Source organism: Argiope bruennichi, chromosome 4 (genome assembly GCF_947563725.1).
Source record: "Argiope bruennichi chromosome 4, qqArgBrue1.1, whole genome shotgun sequence".
NCBI lineage: Eukaryota > Metazoa > Arthropoda > Arachnida > Araneae > Araneidae > Argiope > Argiope bruennichi.
Window position 1 is genome coordinate 143,704,974 of NC_079154.1, and position 17,782 is coordinate 143,722,755.

The window sequence follows — 17,782 nt, forward strand, 5'->3', positions numbered from 1 at the left end:
AAAAATCTTTTGACATCTTGTAGTTTTAGATGTAGTTGGTTTCAGCTCTTCCATCAATGTTTGCAATCTGGTGACAAAGGTTTCAGGATCCAATTTAGCTGTGGGTGGATCAAAAAATTCACCTGGCAATTTGATATTTGAGCCATACACCATTTGAGATATGGAGTGATTACTGTCGGGTCTTAGAGCAGCTCTTAATCCAAGAAGTACAGTAGGCAGTGATTCAGTCCATTTTATGTGGTTATGTGCTTTTATAGCACCCTTCAAGGTTCTGTGCAAACGTTCCACTTTCCCATTGCATTGTGGGTGATATGGAGTTGTATGTGCTACTGTAGCACCACAAATGGCAGCCAAACTTCAGAACAGATGGGACTCAAACTGTCTTCCTTGATCTGTAATTATTTTTACTGGTACTTCAAATCTGCAAATCCAGTGCTCATAAAAGGCCTTGGCCACTATCTCGGCTGTGATTTCTGGCAAAGGAACTGCTTCCATCCAGCAAATAAACCGGTCATTGAAGGTCATACAGTAAATCATGCCTTCTGACGGTGGTAGTGCGCCAATTAAATCAATATGTATCACATTGAATCTTGCATCTGGTACTTGATAATCTCCAAATTTAGATTTAGTATGCCTTGCATTTTAGGCATCTAATGCCTTTGCCCATTCACCAACTTGTTTCTTTATATTTGGCCAAATGAATTTTTCTGTCATCTGTTTGTTGGTGCTTTTTATTCCAGGATGAGAAAAACCATGAATTTGTTTAAAATTTTGCATTCGAAAATCTACTGGGATGTATGGTCTGATATTGAATGTAGAAATATCACACCATGGTGTTTTTCCTGATGGTGTAAAGAGAAACCATTTTGCATTCATTGCTTGCTTTTGTGCTATGGCATCATAGTCGACAGATTCAGTTCTTGACAATGCATCTGCAACTACATTATCTTTACCTTGAACATGTTGGTTGAGAATTCGGAAGCTGCCCAAGAGATGCTTTTTCATTTTTTTGTCGAAAAGCGAATGTGAGAGGCTTGTGGTCTGTATAAATGATGAAATCGTTGCTTTCTAACAAATGTTTGAAATGCTTCACAGAAAGGTATATTCCTAATAATTCTCTATCACAGGTGCTATACGCCTTCTGTGCATCATTTAGTTTTTTAGAATAGAATCCTATTGGCTTCCAACACTCATTTTCATACTGTTGTAACACTGATCCAATGGCAAAGTCTGATGCATCCGTGCATAGGGATAATGGCAATCCTGATCTCGGTAAAGATAAAGCAACTTCCATTAGATCCGATTTGCATTTCTCAAAGTGGGCTATTGCTTCTTCGGTCCATGGCACTTTTCTGTGATCCTTTTTCTTTGCTCCTTTCAGCTTGTCATGTAGAGGAGCTTGTGTTTTTGCAGCATCCATCAGATATCTTCGATAAAAATGTATCATGCTTAAGAATGTACGCAGTTCATGGATTGTTGTTGGCAACTTGTAATTTCTTATAGCTTCCACTTTTTCTGGTAGGGGACATGAACCTTTATCAGTAATGAGGCAGGTTTTTCATTCAAAAAATAAATGTCAGTAATTTGAGGCATCGTGTTGAAGGCGAGAGATTCAGAATTCAATTGAAAGGACTCATCACTAAAGTCTTGCACTGATACAAATGTGTGACTCAGCTTGCAATGAAGAAAAAATCCACAAAATATAAAGGAACAATCTTACCTCGGACAAATTGAACTAAGCAGAGTAGAAATATGAGGAGAAACAAAAAATAAAACCTTGTCTAAACTTGAGAGTAAGATGAAAAAAAAAAAAAAAAATCCACCATAAAGTATTTTTAAACGCAACCTCGCTTTTTTATAAACAAAAGCTTTTTCTCGAAAAATTTCCGTTCCTACAGTAGTTTTGAAGCAAAGAATCTTACAAGAAATATTTTAATACCATCTTAAAATTCAAAATTTTACAATTTCTATAATATAAATTCCATTTTTGCATAATCTTTCTTCAATAGTTATTAAAATTTAAAAAATTAAATACATTAAAATTAATGTTAATTTCGAACTATTATACCACTATTTTTTTAATTTCTGTTTCTTTTAATGCTTATCTTTTTACCAGATTATTATTTGCTTCGGAATATTAATTTAATAATGTCTAAAAGCAGACATGAATCAATTGCTGAAACAGAAGGGAAAAAAAGTAAGTAAATTAGTAAAGCCTTTGTGAGCAAATGAAAAAGGTACATGCTCACATTATTTCAGGTTTTGAGAAAGTAGCCCTAGTTTTGCCTTTCTTCGCCGAAGCTTCTCAGAAAAAATATTGTTAAAAAAAATTTGCACCATCATAAAATTAAAATTTTACCTTTTTAACAATAACAGTTTCATCTTTATGCAATTTTTCTTTCAATTCTATTATTTGTTTTTAAAAATTAAAGATTATTTTGAAATAGAGAAATTTTTAAATATTCCTTTGTTGGGCAATTTGAAAATATTCTAACAATATTTTTTAAGAATTTTTCTTTTATTTTATACCTATCTTTTGATATCAGTTTTAATGGCATTGAAATAGTGGTTTGACATTTCCTAAAAATAAACATAGGGTAATCACTCAAATGGAGGCAGAAAAAGTAAAATTTTTGTGAGTAAATGAAACAGATGTTCAATGACATCAGTGGCTTCAGGTTATATGAACTAACTAAAATTTTTCCTGTTTTCTACAGTTACTTGGAGATAAAACTATCCAAGGAAATTTGTTCTTATACCATCTTAAAATTCAAAATTTTAACTTTTCAGCAATATCAATTTCATTTCTGTATAACTTTTTCAATCAATATCAATTTTTTTTTAAAAATTAGCACAGACGATTCTGAAATAAGGACATTTATAGGTACTCCTTTGCCAAGCAACATAAAGACTTTAAACTAGTCTACCACTAATTTTTAATTTCTCTTTCATGTTAATGCATATTGGTTGGCAATGCTTTTTGTTTGTTTTAAAATAGTGATATAACAATAACCAAAAGAAAATGTAAGTGTGCTACTCAAATTCAAACAAAGGTTCTGAAAACAAATCTTTTAGAAGAAAAGACGAAGTTTGCAGAAAAATTATTTATTGAGTTTGTTTTCAAGATTTTTGTTAATGAAAAATTAACTATTTAATTCATTGTCTTTCAAAAAGTTCTTTAAACCTTTCTTACACATCGACATTTGTGAACAAGGTTTGTAATACTAATATAAGAAAGATTTCAAACTTATGGGGGAAATGATATATTAGCAGTTTTTAAAACCATCTACTTCAGTTGATATTTTAATTTTAATTAAAATCATTCCAGTCAATAAAAGGATTTTGTCATATTAGTACTGCGAAAAGATAGAACTGTAGACAATAAAAAAGATTATAATATTCTGCATTAAAATAATAACATGCGAAAAAGTTTTAATCCCTGGCAATCATCTAGTTGTATACTTAAAGGACGTTTCTGATCAAAGATTATCATCTGGATGAAAAAAGACGCTTTTAAAAATACATTTTCACTGCTCTTTAAAAGTTTGAAGTAATGATTAAGGGCTAATAAAGTTATTTTTTCTCCCTTCTGCAGATATATCTTGATAAACTTCGTAGTTATGGTCATTCTGCCAGACAAGAGACAAAGGCAAGTGTCTTTCTGGGTATCCTGAAAGAGGGAGGAAAGATAAAGACAAATGTCGACTTCCGCAAAGGAGGATCTGCTGAAGGTTTTTAAATCAAAAGTGCCTCACTCGCAGTAGGTGGCAGCACATTCCATGTCATTGCTACAAACATATCTTTTGTCACACACATATTTATTTTAGTTTGTGTGAGAACCTATTTGTAAGTTCGGCATGCAATTTTTTTTTATACACACAAAAAAGAGATAAATAAAAAAAGATTGAAATAATTGTCTATTTTGTACAGCAATAAAAGTTTTATGTTTAAGAGTTAGTTTGACTTTTTCTGGTACTGTAAGCTAAACAACGTATTCTTCAAATAAAATTGAATTTTTAAATTTATCTTAACTAGCTTTAAACAGAATTCGAAATGTTCATTTATAATCTGATATTACATCAAATTTAATTGTAAAGTAACAACTTTCAGCTTAATATCATCATTATTTTATAAACCATTTTTTTGTTAATCAAGTGTTAAATAATTCTTAAACGACACAGTTTTAGGAAATTCGAACTCACAGTGATTTCAGTCATGATCAAATGGCCTTAAAGCGTACCTATGTCCAGTGGTGTTGCAAGGAGAAGTGGCATTTCGATCAATATCACCTCGCCCACTAAAATTGCCGCTCAGATAAAACAATTCATTCTTCAATGGTACTCGAGCTGACAAACTTTTTTTTTTAATCCTTTCTGCAACCAAAAAATTCAGGACGGAATTTGTTGATTATATACCATGTATAATAAATATTCCATAATTTGTGATTCAATGTTGATTAATACGGTTGTATGGCGCTTTGAGCATTATATGGATTTCTTGATTTGAAATTCTTTTTCACGTTTATAATTTATGCAGTCATTTAGTTGAAGAATTTTCAATCTTTTACATTAAATTCAGTGCACTTTATTTTGGTTTTTCAGTAAACATGGGTCCACATGGTTGGTTCAGTAAACATGTTTGATGCTTGTTATTGTATTAAAATTGCTGGCAGTGAGCATTACCATTCTTTTCCTTTACTTCAGGAAATTTGCCTTCTTTGAAGCAGAATTTCCATTAACTGCTGCCATGTGCAAGGTTTTTAAAATAAAAATAACAAACAGAGCAGCCATACAGTAAAGAGGTAGGTTTCGAAGATACCGGAATTTGAGAATTTCTTATCAGACAAACCTGTCCAGTGAAATGATCCTCCCATTATCTGTAAGTTGTTCTCTTACCTCGAAACATGAAATAATGAGTGAATAAGAAAATTTGTGAATTTTCGACAGGAGAAAAATTATATATAACTAATTGTTAAAAAAAAAACATGAGTATCAAATTCGTTATGTCTACGTTGTGGGATTGTATCAAGTTTAAAGAGACAGACATTCAGTTTTGTATAACGATTTATTTTCTTACTTTATTCCTAATTTTGAAAAGTTAAAGTTATAAACGCAGTTAACTTTAGTTATATATCCTAATTTTAATCCTAAAGTTATTTACGCAGTGGCACTTTATCTGAAGTTCAGCACATTTTCATCATTCAGTCTTTCACCAAATTAAACTTGCTCGGGTCCTCAAAAAACATGCGCATTTCGATCGGTCGCGTATTACGCTTTATTATAATGTAATTTTCGCATATTTCAATGGTTATGATTATATTTTATTAATAACTAGCCGCCTTTGGCGACCAGCCGGTTCGCCAATCTTAATGTCCGCTTAAATTTTAATAATTAAATATTTTACGCAATTCCTACTTTAATAGATTCTTCATCAAAATATTTTAAAACTTCAAATTTTGATAGTCATATAATTCACTCATAATATTATAAAGGCCTTCAGTCATAACGTAATATGTATCTGTCTAATTTTCTGTTAGCTCCCATAGAATTTGTGCTTTAAATTAAAGTGGAAAGAATTAATCTGCATTAAATAAAATAATATTTTTTTACTGAAACGAAGCATTTTTTTTTATAACATGATTACCGATAACAGAGTCACTGAGCGTTTAAACTTTATGGGCACTAAAGAATATCTTTCTTAATTTATGTAATATCTCAAGAATTTATCAACAAAATTTTCTCAGATTCATCATGAACAGATCGATTAATTAACAATGTTTAATTATGAATGCATCAAACACTAAGAAAATAAAATGAATCGTTTAAAATAATCGGTCGAAAACAGGTTTAAAAAAAACTACTTAAAAAACGATGTACTTAAAACTATAAGCATATACAAAAAATATATAACTAACACAAATACAATTTAATTACAAAAGCATGCAACTAATCTAAAAATAATTTAAATCAAGAATCATCCGTTGTCAACAATCAGAACACAATGCGCATGCGTGAATTTTCAAAGCCAGTTACGGTAACGCAAATGGGTGAATTTTTCTACGCCAGTTGGGGTAACGCTATGCAGATTATAAATTTTTAATTTCCTTTTTTCTGTGTTATTTTAATTCAAAAGTACTTCAGAATGAATCCGAAAGATCGATTAACAATGTTTAATTTTAAATGCATAAAACATTAAGAAAATAAATAGAATCGTTTGAAATAATCGGCCGAAAAATGTTAACCTTAGCCTGATTAGCGTGGGGGAAAAAACTGAAGCCTTACTCATTTGGCGGTGGGAAAATGGAAGATTTTTTTGGGCGGGAAAGTCGGTTTTTAATTAATAATTAAAATTCTAATTAAAAATTCAAAAAAGGGACCCCAGGTGCACATTCCCGACCTCTATGGTATACATGTACCAAATGTGGAAGCTGTAGGTCAAACGGTCTGGCATGTAGAGCGCCAACACACACACACATTGAGCTTTATATAACTGGCTTTATAATTACGACATTATTCAACTTCATAATTAATTTCTATAAACTATATTGATTATTAAGATGCTTTGAATTAAATGAAATATTATTCGAAAAATTTCAAAATTCAATCAAAGCAAAAAAAAATTTAATGTCTTTTTTTCTTAGCAAAATAGTTTTGGATACTATTATCGAATAACCATTTTTTTTTTCCTACAGGGTATTCAAAGAAAGCTAATATATATATATATATATATATATATATATATATATATATATATATAAAATTAATGCTAAATATCGAATTAATTGTTAATGGAATAAAAAAATACCATTTTTAATGTATAAACCAATATTTCTTTTGTTGTTAAAAAAAATTATTATAAACTATCTTATATCTTCATTTTACTTTTTTTTTTTTTTTTTTTGAAGAATTTTTGTACAAAGAGGAGAAATGTTCTAAATAATAAACATTTCATCTCTGTGTTTTTTAATTGTAAAACTTGTCGGAGATGTGAATCCGTGTCAACAAAAAGAACGGAACACCTCTGTAACTTTATTATTTATTAGCCGCCTTTCTTAATGCTCGTTAAAATTTTAATAATTAAATATTTGATGTAATTCCTACTTTAATAGCTTCTTCATTAAAATATTTTAAAATTTCTAATTTCAATTCACTCATAATATTATAAAGACCTTCAGTCATAACGTAATCTGTATCTCTAATTTTCTGTTAGCTCCCGTAGAATTTATGCTTTAAATTAAAGTGGAAATGATTAATCTGCAATTAATCTAATAATATTTTTTACTAAAACAAAGCTTTTTTTTTTTTTTTTTTTGTAATATGATTACTGAAAACAGCGTCACTGAGCATTTAAACCTTATGGGCACTAAAGAATATCTTTCTTAATTTATGTAATATGTCAAGAATTTGTCAAAATTTTTTCAGATTCATCATGAGCAGGTCTATTAATTAACAATGTTTAATTTTAAATGCATCAAACACTAAGAAACTAAACAGAATCGTTTAAAATAATCGGTCGAAAACAGGTAAAAAAAAAATTACTTAAAAAACGATTAACTTAAACTAACATAAATACAATTTAATTACAAAAGCATACAACTAACCTAAAAATAATTTAAATCTAGTCCGCTTCCGTTGAAAATAGATGTAAAGAATCAGAACACAATGCGCATGCGTAAATTTTCAACGCCAGTTACGGTAACGCAAATTTTTTCTACGCCAGCTGGAGTAACGTTATGCAGATGAGAAATTTTTAATTTCCTTTATTCTGTTTTATTTTAATTCAAAAGTACTTCAGAATGAATCTGAAAAATCGATTAATTAACAACGTTTAATTTTAAATGCATCAAACACTAAGTAAATAAACAGAATCGTTTGAAATAATCGGCCGAAAAATGTTAAGCCTAAGCCTCATTAGCGTGGGAAAAAAACGCTGAAGCCTTACTCATTTGGCGGTGGGGAAATGAAGATTTTTTTGGCGGGAAAGTTAGTTTTTAATTAATAACTAAAATTCTAATTAAAATTTCAAAAAAAGGGACCCCAGGTGCACATTCCCGACCTCCAAGGTATACACGTACCAAATTTGGTAGCTGTAGGACAAATGGTCTTTTCTGTAGAACGCCAACATACACCCATTGAGCTTGATATAAGTATAGATTATCGCATCATCACAAGTTTGGCGTCGATGGAAATGACATTTGTTGAGATAGAGAAACTGATTTCCCAACTTAATTAACATGGTTAATTAATTACTATCTCGAAATTTTTCTATTATGTCTTTTTTTGTTATTATTATTATTGAATCGATTTATCTTAATGAAATTAACCTCTCAATAAATTTGCATCCAAAGTGTCATCGATTCGAGATAAATGGTAACCAACCGTTTGCGTTGTTTCAATTAATTTTCTTTAAGGAATGCAGAATCGAGTTGTTTGATCTTTCTTTTTATCAAGCACCTGAGGAGTTCTACGATTCCTCGATTATGCCACTATCCATTTTTTTTTTCTTTGCAAGGAGAAGGCGTTTTGAATGTTGCTTGATTAATGTATGGTTCTTGGAGATAATTATAAGTCGAGTCACATTACAGCGGCCAACATCAACGTTGCTAGTAGAAAAAAAAATTCAAAAATTCTTTAAATATTTATTCTTCGCTGCTCTTCATTAAATTCTTTCGAAATTCTCCAAAATTGCCGGGAGATGTTTTACTTTTGAGAATTCCAGAGGGCATGTGTCGATATCATTATTAGTTTACATGTTGCAATAATAATCCCTTGTCCAATGTCTTAGTAACAAAACTCGAACGGTATGGCTCCTTTTTTCAGATCGATGAGTCTGATCAAAATAGACACAATTCTAGAGGACAAGATAAGGAAATTTGTTAGCGCATACTTGAATTGTCCAGAAACGTCGGGGTTTCCCTGGATCAGACATTTTAATCTTGCTAGTATTGTTTTCTTTTCCTTTACCAATAACTAGCAGAATTTTGGATCTATACGCTGCTTGGTAATAATGAAATTTTCTTTTCCTCTTGTCCGAATCTCATTTTTTTCCAAATCAACAATAAAATTGAACTTTTGAAGAAAGAAAATACAGGGATCGGTATGATGTAGACCTTGTGTCAGAATTTTCTGGATCCACATTTTAAATCCCATTTTTCCATGTATCTCTGCTTTTTCACCCATAACAGTCTTTAAAGAAACTTCTTCAATTTTTGGACCTACTCAGTTCTTAAAAGATTGGCAGTTCCATTCACAGGGTACCAAAAATACAATCCATTCTTTTTTTCCGCTAACTTTCAGTCCTTCAGAAGCATTACTCAGAAAATAGCTTTCATCCTGTAAGATAGCTCTAAATAAATTTTTTCTGGTTGGATGCAATCACTTGGCTTCTTACTGTATGTATCCCTTTTAATTTTACTTCCAAAAAGTCTTATATAGATTCTGTCGAAGAATGGTTTTCTCCCAATAACAAGACTAATGAATAGTTTTTTTCCGATGTTTTATATAGGGATTCACATTTCTTTTCTCTCTCTTTATCGGCCTTATCACCCATCCCTATTGACCTTAAGTGTCTGAATTTTCTCAGCCTGTATTTCATGCTTATACCAGGGTGGATTTCAAATCCTATCTGAATGTTGTATGTCTTCGTCTCTGATGACACCGACGAAATATTGAACATCCAGAAAGCATGAGTCAAGCTCTAATCGCTCTTCATCGCTGGTTATCCCCGAATAAGAATTTTAAAACTTTCTCAATAATTACCTGATTTTTCAACTTATTAGCTGGAATCCCTGGTAGAATTTCTGCTGTTGATCCTTAGCTCTTACAAGTTGGCTTGCCTTCACCATGTCGAAATGTTTTGAAAGCAGTCGAATTTTAAAAGGTTACATGTGATCTGGAATATGCGAATTCCGAACTTGCCGGCAAATTATTTTTGGCAAATTATATTTGGTTTGGTTTCAAAATCTCTATGTCTCTTCTCAATGTTACTGATTTTTAAAACCTCCTGACAAATCACTACATCCAGATTTCTATGCGGATTCGCAACACATGCAGGTGGTAGATGGTTTCGCGAACAGACTTATGTTTACAAATGATATGATAAAAGTTAACCGCTATATTTAAGGGGCAAGGAAAATCCACTGAGAATAATGGGACATCAGCGTGATCCTGCAAAAGGGAACGTTTTCTGCATCATAACCAATAGTTGTTTCTGGTCCATTTTTCTTCGTGGAAAAATTGATTAACGGATTTATTTTCTATGACATGTTCCCAGAGTGGTTGTTCCATCAGTTAGAGGAAACAATTCCTGACTTCATTATGTAGTAAGACAGTACTCTTCCGTAACAATGTTTATTAATATCTGAACAATCATCTACCCCATCGCTGGATTAATCGTCCTGTGTAAAATGGCATGTCATTAATTTCTTGAAGTCCTCAGATTTAAGACCTCGATATTTTTTTCATGTGGGATTTTGTCAAAGATGACAATCTTCGTGCCTCCACTTCCCAGAAATTTACAGGACATAGACATTTGCTGTGTTACCGGAAGCGCCTGCATTCGACATTTGCTTTAAAAATGTGAATTATTGTAGTTTCACAGCAAATATAATTTGTCAAAATAAAAAATTACAGCATTTACAGGTATGCTTTATTTTTGTTCCAATCAACATGAATCACCATGAACATCCCAGCTAATGCGTAGCAGTGTACACTGCTGTGAATAGCATCCTTTATCAACAATTTCATTTGCAGTAAAGTTTGGTTTCAACCTCTTTTAAACTTACACTAAATATTTTAGAATTATCCTATATTTAGTATCTATCAACTGTTTTTTTAAACACTAATTAGTATACTAAAAGATCATTATTTTCAATTTTAACTATTTTTTGCTTTAATTTATCACTTATTCTTTAATTATCCAATCTCAATCTCATTATCGGGTGATGCCAAAATGGACAAGTATGGCATTAAAATTTATTTAAATAGCATGATAATTAAGTTTTGAAGATTTGAAAAGTTTGACATCAGAAAAGGTGAGATAAATATATAGATATATAAAAGTCAATCTTATGGCAAATATGAAAATGAAACAAGTGAAATTAAATATAAATGCACAAAAAAATATTTAGTCATGATTTAACAAAATGTTATACAAAAGATTGGCAAATTAAATCAGGATTACATTCCAAATGGAAGATTCTGTTTTTATGATAAAACTGTTAAAAGATAAATTGAAAGAAAACAATTTAATTTAATGGGTATGGAGACGATTCGGATACGTGACACATTTAATCACGGGTTAAAAAAAACTAAAAAATAATTAATAAAAAAGACACACAAAAAAAAACTTAACTTTAATACATAAGGCACAAAAAAAATCTATGAAGATTTAAATAAAAAAAGGAAACAAAATTATTTATGATGATTCATTGTATTCACATGCATTTATGTATGAACAGTGTAGTATGTATAAGTCCTATTATTTAAAATGGTGCAATGTTGTCTTTCTCTATCCTTCAAAATATAATTGGTATTTCAAATTAGCAAAAATAATAAGCAATTGGCGCAGCAAGAAGTGGCTAAAAACATTAAGATATCAGCTTAAAATGATTTTTGTTTGATGAAAGACATGATATTTTCGATAATATCATGATGTTACATTTAAATTATTTTGGTTCACTTTGAAATTCAATTTTTTAAAAAAATTATTTGTTAACATTTTCATGTTTTTAATTATAATACACATCATATTAGTATTTGATAAAAAATATATATATACAATTATAATTACAAAATATGCATTTTTATATTGATATTTTATTAAGTCATGATTATTAAAACAATTACATATCATATGCAATAAATATTTCATTTGTACCACCACCACTGCCTCTCCAAAAATCCACCCAGGTTAAAAGTCATAATTTACGACTACATTGTTGATGATTTTAATACTAGAATATGTATGTTAGTGTATATAACAAAAATCAAACAGCTTTTTTCAATAACAAAATGTACACCAAATAAGCAAAATTATTTTTTATAATGATTATTATTTTATTGAAAAAACATTTCATATTTAGAAGCATTTGCAATTTGCAGCAGACCATCTTTAGTATAAAGCCACAGCCATTTCTAAGATTATACATTGATTTAACAATATAAAGCTTTAACAAATCCACAATAACAATAGTATTTTTACATAAATAAACATGCAAATCATCAGAATGGACTAGTTACTGATGCAAATAAAATTAAAAGGGGGAAAAAAATCAAATATTATAATATAAGAGATGATTTAAATGGAGTCCATATAATGATCAAATGTAAACCACAGAGGTAGTAATACTATGTGGTATTAAGACTAAAATAATAGAGTGTTAATCTAACAATCACAACTCTTAACATTCATTATTTTTAAAACCAAATTATAGAATCCAAAATTGAATACAACGTCATCGAAAACTGGACTTGACAAAGCCATTAAATAACAAGCATCATAAAATAAGGTTCTGCTATACGTATATTTGATTCTTGTATTGAATTTGCATGCACTACATGCACATTTGATTTTGCATTTGATGGTTCATTATGCTGAAACAATGCTAAGAATGCAACTGAACTGTTATCTGAAGAAAAATGTAATTTTCCTAACATATCAATAATTTGAACAGAAATCATAAAAAGATAATTTTCACTTTCATTATAAAACATATAAAAAAAAACTTGTTATTTTATTACTTTGAAGTACAGCAAAATAGTTCAAAATTTAATAGATAAATAAGTATTGACTTATGTGTGACAACAGCATTTTTACTGGAATATTTAAATAAAAATCACAGCATTGCCTCAGTTTCACTATTTTTTAATGGAAAATTTTACCAAAATTGTAACTCTATGTCTAAAATAAATCAGTAACAATCTGAGTTAACAAATAGATGGAGATCTCCATTTAAGTACATTAAAAAAATACTAACATTTAAAGACAGTCATTTTTTTAACGAACAATAACATCACGAAATACATTTGATCAAAAAAATTATTCACACATATTTTGTTTCTATAATAAAATTTGCTTTAATGACTAAAAAAATTCAATTAAATGAAAAAAAATTACACATAGCTTTTCTCATGGTAAGTTACTCATCCTTTGGGAACTGGATATGTTTAAGCTCCTTAGAAAGGACTTTGGCTAATGTTGAAGAGGAAGCGCATATCACCCTTCTTGACATGATATCCAGATCACCTCCTGCAGGAAATATAATTCGTTATTCTTTCAACAACAGCAAACTATTTATGGGACAATTGCATTTCACTTTCGGACTTTCTCTACGAGATTCATTGTGCACTCGCTGAACACTTCGGTAAGCAATTTAGTTGGCATCTACAGTCATCAGGCAGCTCTTGAATTCATGCGCGGAATTCAAGAGAAGTAAAAATTTTTATTATATGTATATGTGTGTGGTAAATTAAGAGAGGAGAGACGAACGTCAGCCGAGAAGGGTGCGAAATCGAGGAAGACATGATCCTCTGAAAAAGGCCGAAACTGGAATTCTTGCATAGAAGAATTCGTCTGCAAGTGCCCAAATACCACGCGTAGGTGGGAAAGATCCACTGAACAAATATTGTCCATCTTTATGTAATATAAATTCCTTCATTCATTGAATTCTCACTTGTAAAAATCATTATAATCATCTTTTGTTAATCAAGAAGTACACTAATGATTTGAAACCCATCACATCCATATATATATATATATATATATCGTGTCACAGTGTTTGTGTTCGTACTCCTCCGAAACGGCTGGACTGATTTTTATGAAATTTTTTATGTGTATTTGGTAGGTATGAGAATAGGTCGTAAAGTATATTTCATAACGCTAGGCAATTAGGGTGTAACTATCCCGTCATTCCACGTTCAACGTACGCTGATGAGATCAACGCTTGCTTGAAATTTTGGTGCGTGGTTTAACACGCATCGCCAAATTTACTTTAAATTAAAGTATTAAAACATTTTTACTTAATGAAAACTACCAGCCATGTAAATAACAAAAATAAATTTTAATTACAAATTAAATTACCAAATATAGAACATGATACATTGGCCGTAATTCCATCGACCAGCATGAGGCAGAAGTTCGGAGCAAGCCGGCGAAGGCAGGAAGTGAGTCACTCGTATTCGTTGGAGAGCAAAGTTCATCTCCATAGGTATGATTGATGCTTATCGCCAGTTGGCGAAACAAACAGTCATTTATCGCCTGTTTGGCCGCTGCACACTCCCTCCGCAGTCTCATTGGAAATGGACATAACGACGTGGGGGTCGAACTTGTCTTCCTGTGCGAGTTGTTTGCTTTGCTGGAACGACGATGGATGTCTCAACTGGAAGTGTCTTGATACACTTAGTAGTAGAACTTGCTTCTTGCTTGGTTGGTGGTATACTTGAACACTCAGCAGGAATTATAAAAGCAGGTTTCAGACGGTCTATAGAAATGGTATGGGAAGTTCCCTTGATCTCGAGATCAAACGTTTTCTCTCGTCTGACAAGAACTTTGTATGGTCCATCATATGGTGCTTGTAGGGGTTTACGCACACCGTCATGTCTCACAAATACATGTGAACAAACGTTGAGGTGAGGATGCAGAAAGATTGTTCTTTGGCCATGACAGAACGTTGGAACTGGTCTCATCGTTGCAAAATGACGTTTTAAGTCGTCCACGAGCTGCTTGGGTGATGCGTCTCCAGGTGTTGGATCGAAAAATTCTCCTGGTAGTCGCAGAGACTTGCCATACACCAGCTCAGCAGTCGTCGCTTGCAGATCCTCTTTGAAGACGGACCGGAATCCGAATAACAAGGTGGGCAGTGCTGCAGACCACTGATCCGTGTTGTAGGCTTTCAAAGCTGCTTTTAACGGACGGTGGAATTCTTCGATCAGGCCATTGGCCTGAGGATGATAAGGAGAAGATCTTATCCTTTTAATTTCCAGTAGTTGAGAGAGAGCACGGAATAAATCACTCTCAAACTGTCTGCATTGGTCAGTAGTAATTCTTACAGGACAACCAAATCTGGATATCCAGTGCTTAAAAAAAATTTGTGCTACTGTCTGTGCAGTCATGTCTGGAATTGGTACGGCTTCCGGCCATCTCGTGAACCTAAGGAGGTAGAGGGCCTACAAAGTCCAGGTGCACATGTTCGAACCTCTGTGATTGGTCTACAAATTTTCCTACTGGGGTCTTAGTATGGCGAATTACCTTCGATTTTTGACACGGGATGCAATGCTTAGCCCAATTGTTGCAGTCTTTTCGAATGGAAGGCCAAATAAAACGCGATCGAATTAATTTTGAAGTGCTGCGAATGCTGGGATGAGATAAATTATGTAGTGATGCAAAAATTTGTTGACGAAATGATTCAGGAATATAAGGTCGAGCTGTACCGGTTGATACATCACAATAAATGGGAGTTTCGCAATTTGGAAAAGCAATTCTTTTAAATTTTAATGTTTCAGAATTATCGATTAAATTTTTTAATTCAGAATCAATTTGTTGCGCTTGTGCAAATTCGTTATAATCTATGGGATTTGGCATGTTAATAGCGTTTATCCTAGAAAGTGCATCTGCCAATATATTCTCAGAGTCTTTTATGTGGTGAATATCAGTGGTAAATTGGGATATAAAATCTAATTGTCTAGCCTGTCTCGGTGAGCATTTGTCCAAGCGTTGTTGGAAAGCGTACGTTAACGGCTTATGATCCGTAAACAAAGAGAAATTTCTAGCTTCAAGCATATGCCTAAAGTGTTTGATGGCAGCATAAGCTGCTAATCTCTCTGTCGTAAGCGCTATAGTTTCTTTCTGCTGAGGAGAGTTTCCGAGAAAAGAATGCGAGTGGTTGCAATTCTTCATCAACTAATTGAGACAATGTCCCTCCGATTGCATAGTCTAAACCGTCGACTTGTAAAATTAATGTGGCATCTGGTTTTGGATGTGCTAATAAAACAGCATTTGCGATTAATTGTTTACAATTTTGGAATTCTTCTTCCGCTTTATCTGACCAGTCCAATTTCGTTTTATCATTCTTTTTTGAGCCTTTTAAATATGAAGTTAAATGCACCTGATGTTTCGCTATGTTCGGTAAAAATCGACGGAAGAAATTTAAAAAACCTAAAAATCTTTGAAGATCTTTAACTGTTTTTGGTCGTGGATATTTGAGAATCGGTTCAACTTTATGGGGTAAAGGTTTAGTTCCCGAACTAGTAATTAAATGACCTAAAAAAGGAACTTCTGAGACGCCAAATATGCATTTTGAAACATTTATGGTTAGTCCATATGTATTTAATCTCTCCAGTACGATTCTTAAATGAGTTTTATGCTCTTCTTCACTGGAACTAAATATTAAAATATCATCCAAATAGACATAGCAAAATTTAATATCTCCCAGGATTTCATTCATGAATCGCTGAAAAGTTTGTGCTGCCCCATATAGTCCAAAATTTAAGAATGGAAATTCAAACAGTCCAAATGGTGTGCAAACTGCGGTTTTCTGTATATGATCCGGATGGACTGGTATGTGAAAATAAGCACGGACTATATCAAGTTTCGAAAAAATATTTTTCCCGTCGAGTGCATTGGAAAAATCCTGGATATGGGGTATGGGATAACGGTCCGGTACCGTACAGGCATTCAATCTCCTATAATCACCAACAGGACGAATGCTGCCCGAGGTTTTGGTAACGACATGAAGGGCAGATGACCAAAGTGATTTTGATGGTCTGATCATCATGAACTGAAACTCTTTTTTGACGGCGTCATACATGTCTGGATTTAGCCTTCTAGGTTTACTATGGAAAGGCGGACCGGTTGTTTCAATAAAATGCACCGTATTATGTTTAACAGGTTTTAACCCAAATGTCAATTTTGTTAATTCTGGGAATTCTTCCAAAATTTTATGGTATATTGATTCACCAGAAATAAGTTTTAGAGATGCATAATCTGTTGATTTTGAAATTATTCTGGGTTGGGTAAATTTAGTAACATTATCAATAAGTTTGCGTCCTTTGAGATCTATTAATAGGTGAAAGGTTTGTAAAAAATCCGCCCCTATTATGGGAACAGGCACATTAGCAATTAAAAATTTCCATGTCAAATTTCGCCTGAGACCTAAGTCCACATTAATAATTTAGATCCATAAGTATAAATTTTGGAGTTGTTAGTTGCAAAAAGTTGCAGAGAATCAGGCTTTAGATTCTTTTGATTTTTCTTGAGCGGTATGCACGAAACATAAGAGCCAGAATCGATTAAAAATTTGAAATGTGATCTCTTATCAAAAACATGCAAACGATACGATTGCGCGGCTGCCGTCGATGTAGGTTGATCGACAGCCGCTATTGCGAGTTTTCCTGATCCACTTTAGTTGAGTACGAACATGGCGATACGCACTTCAGTGCCTTTTCTCCGAATCGCGAATGATAATAACAGAATTTTCTCCCACGATCACCAGAACGCCCACGCGAAAAACTGCGCTGTCTGTTTTTCCGATGGAAAGGGCCTCTGCTTCTGTAGCGGGAAAGCCGTTGTACCTGCTTACTTAAAGCGGCGATTTCACTTCGGAGTGCAGTAAACTCATCCAGAGTGGAAGCTTTCCGCATGGCATTACTTTCCGCGCCTCGGCTGACGGCAAAGACGCTGTTATCTGCTGAGGAAATACGGACCTCTGCAATTTTTGTCGCCCATGTTGGCCAAATTGTCCAGGGGTTCAGAACTTATTGATAAAATTGCCTGCATTTCTGACGGT

General features: G+C 32.5%; 2 protein-coding genes across 5 annotated transcripts in view; one reads left to right on the plus strand and one right to left on the minus strand.

The window, feature by feature from the left end:
• Nucleotides 1-3,957, plus strand: part of LOC129965446 (scoloptoxin SSD14-like) — a 123,118-nt gene extending 119,161 nt beyond the window's left edge. For both annotated transcript variants that reach the window (XM_056079315.1, XM_056079316.1), the window contains exon 11: nucleotides 3,596-3,957. In XM_056079315.1, coding sequence (XP_055935290.1) covers nucleotides 3,596-3,739 — 144 coding nt within the window. In that variant the 3' untranslated portion in view covers nucleotides 3,740-3,957. The remainder of the gene's footprint in view (nucleotides 1-3,595) is intronic.
• Nucleotides 1-17,782, minus strand: part of LOC129965448 (inositol monophosphatase 1-like) — a 61,524-nt gene that overhangs the window by 17,420 nt on the left and 26,322 nt on the right. Inside the window, exon 8 of one of the 3 annotated variants that reach the window (XM_056079319.1) lies at nucleotides 13,117-13,248. The exons of 1 other annotated variant lie outside the window; for it this stretch is intronic. In XM_056079319.1, coding sequence (XP_055935294.1) covers nucleotides 13,139-13,248 — 110 coding nt within the window. In that variant the 3' untranslated portion in view covers nucleotides 13,117-13,138. Of the gene's footprint in view, nucleotides 1-11,796; nucleotides 13,249-17,782 lie in introns of those variants that run through there. One more of the 3 variants, XM_056079318.1, reaches the window with a different exon arrangement.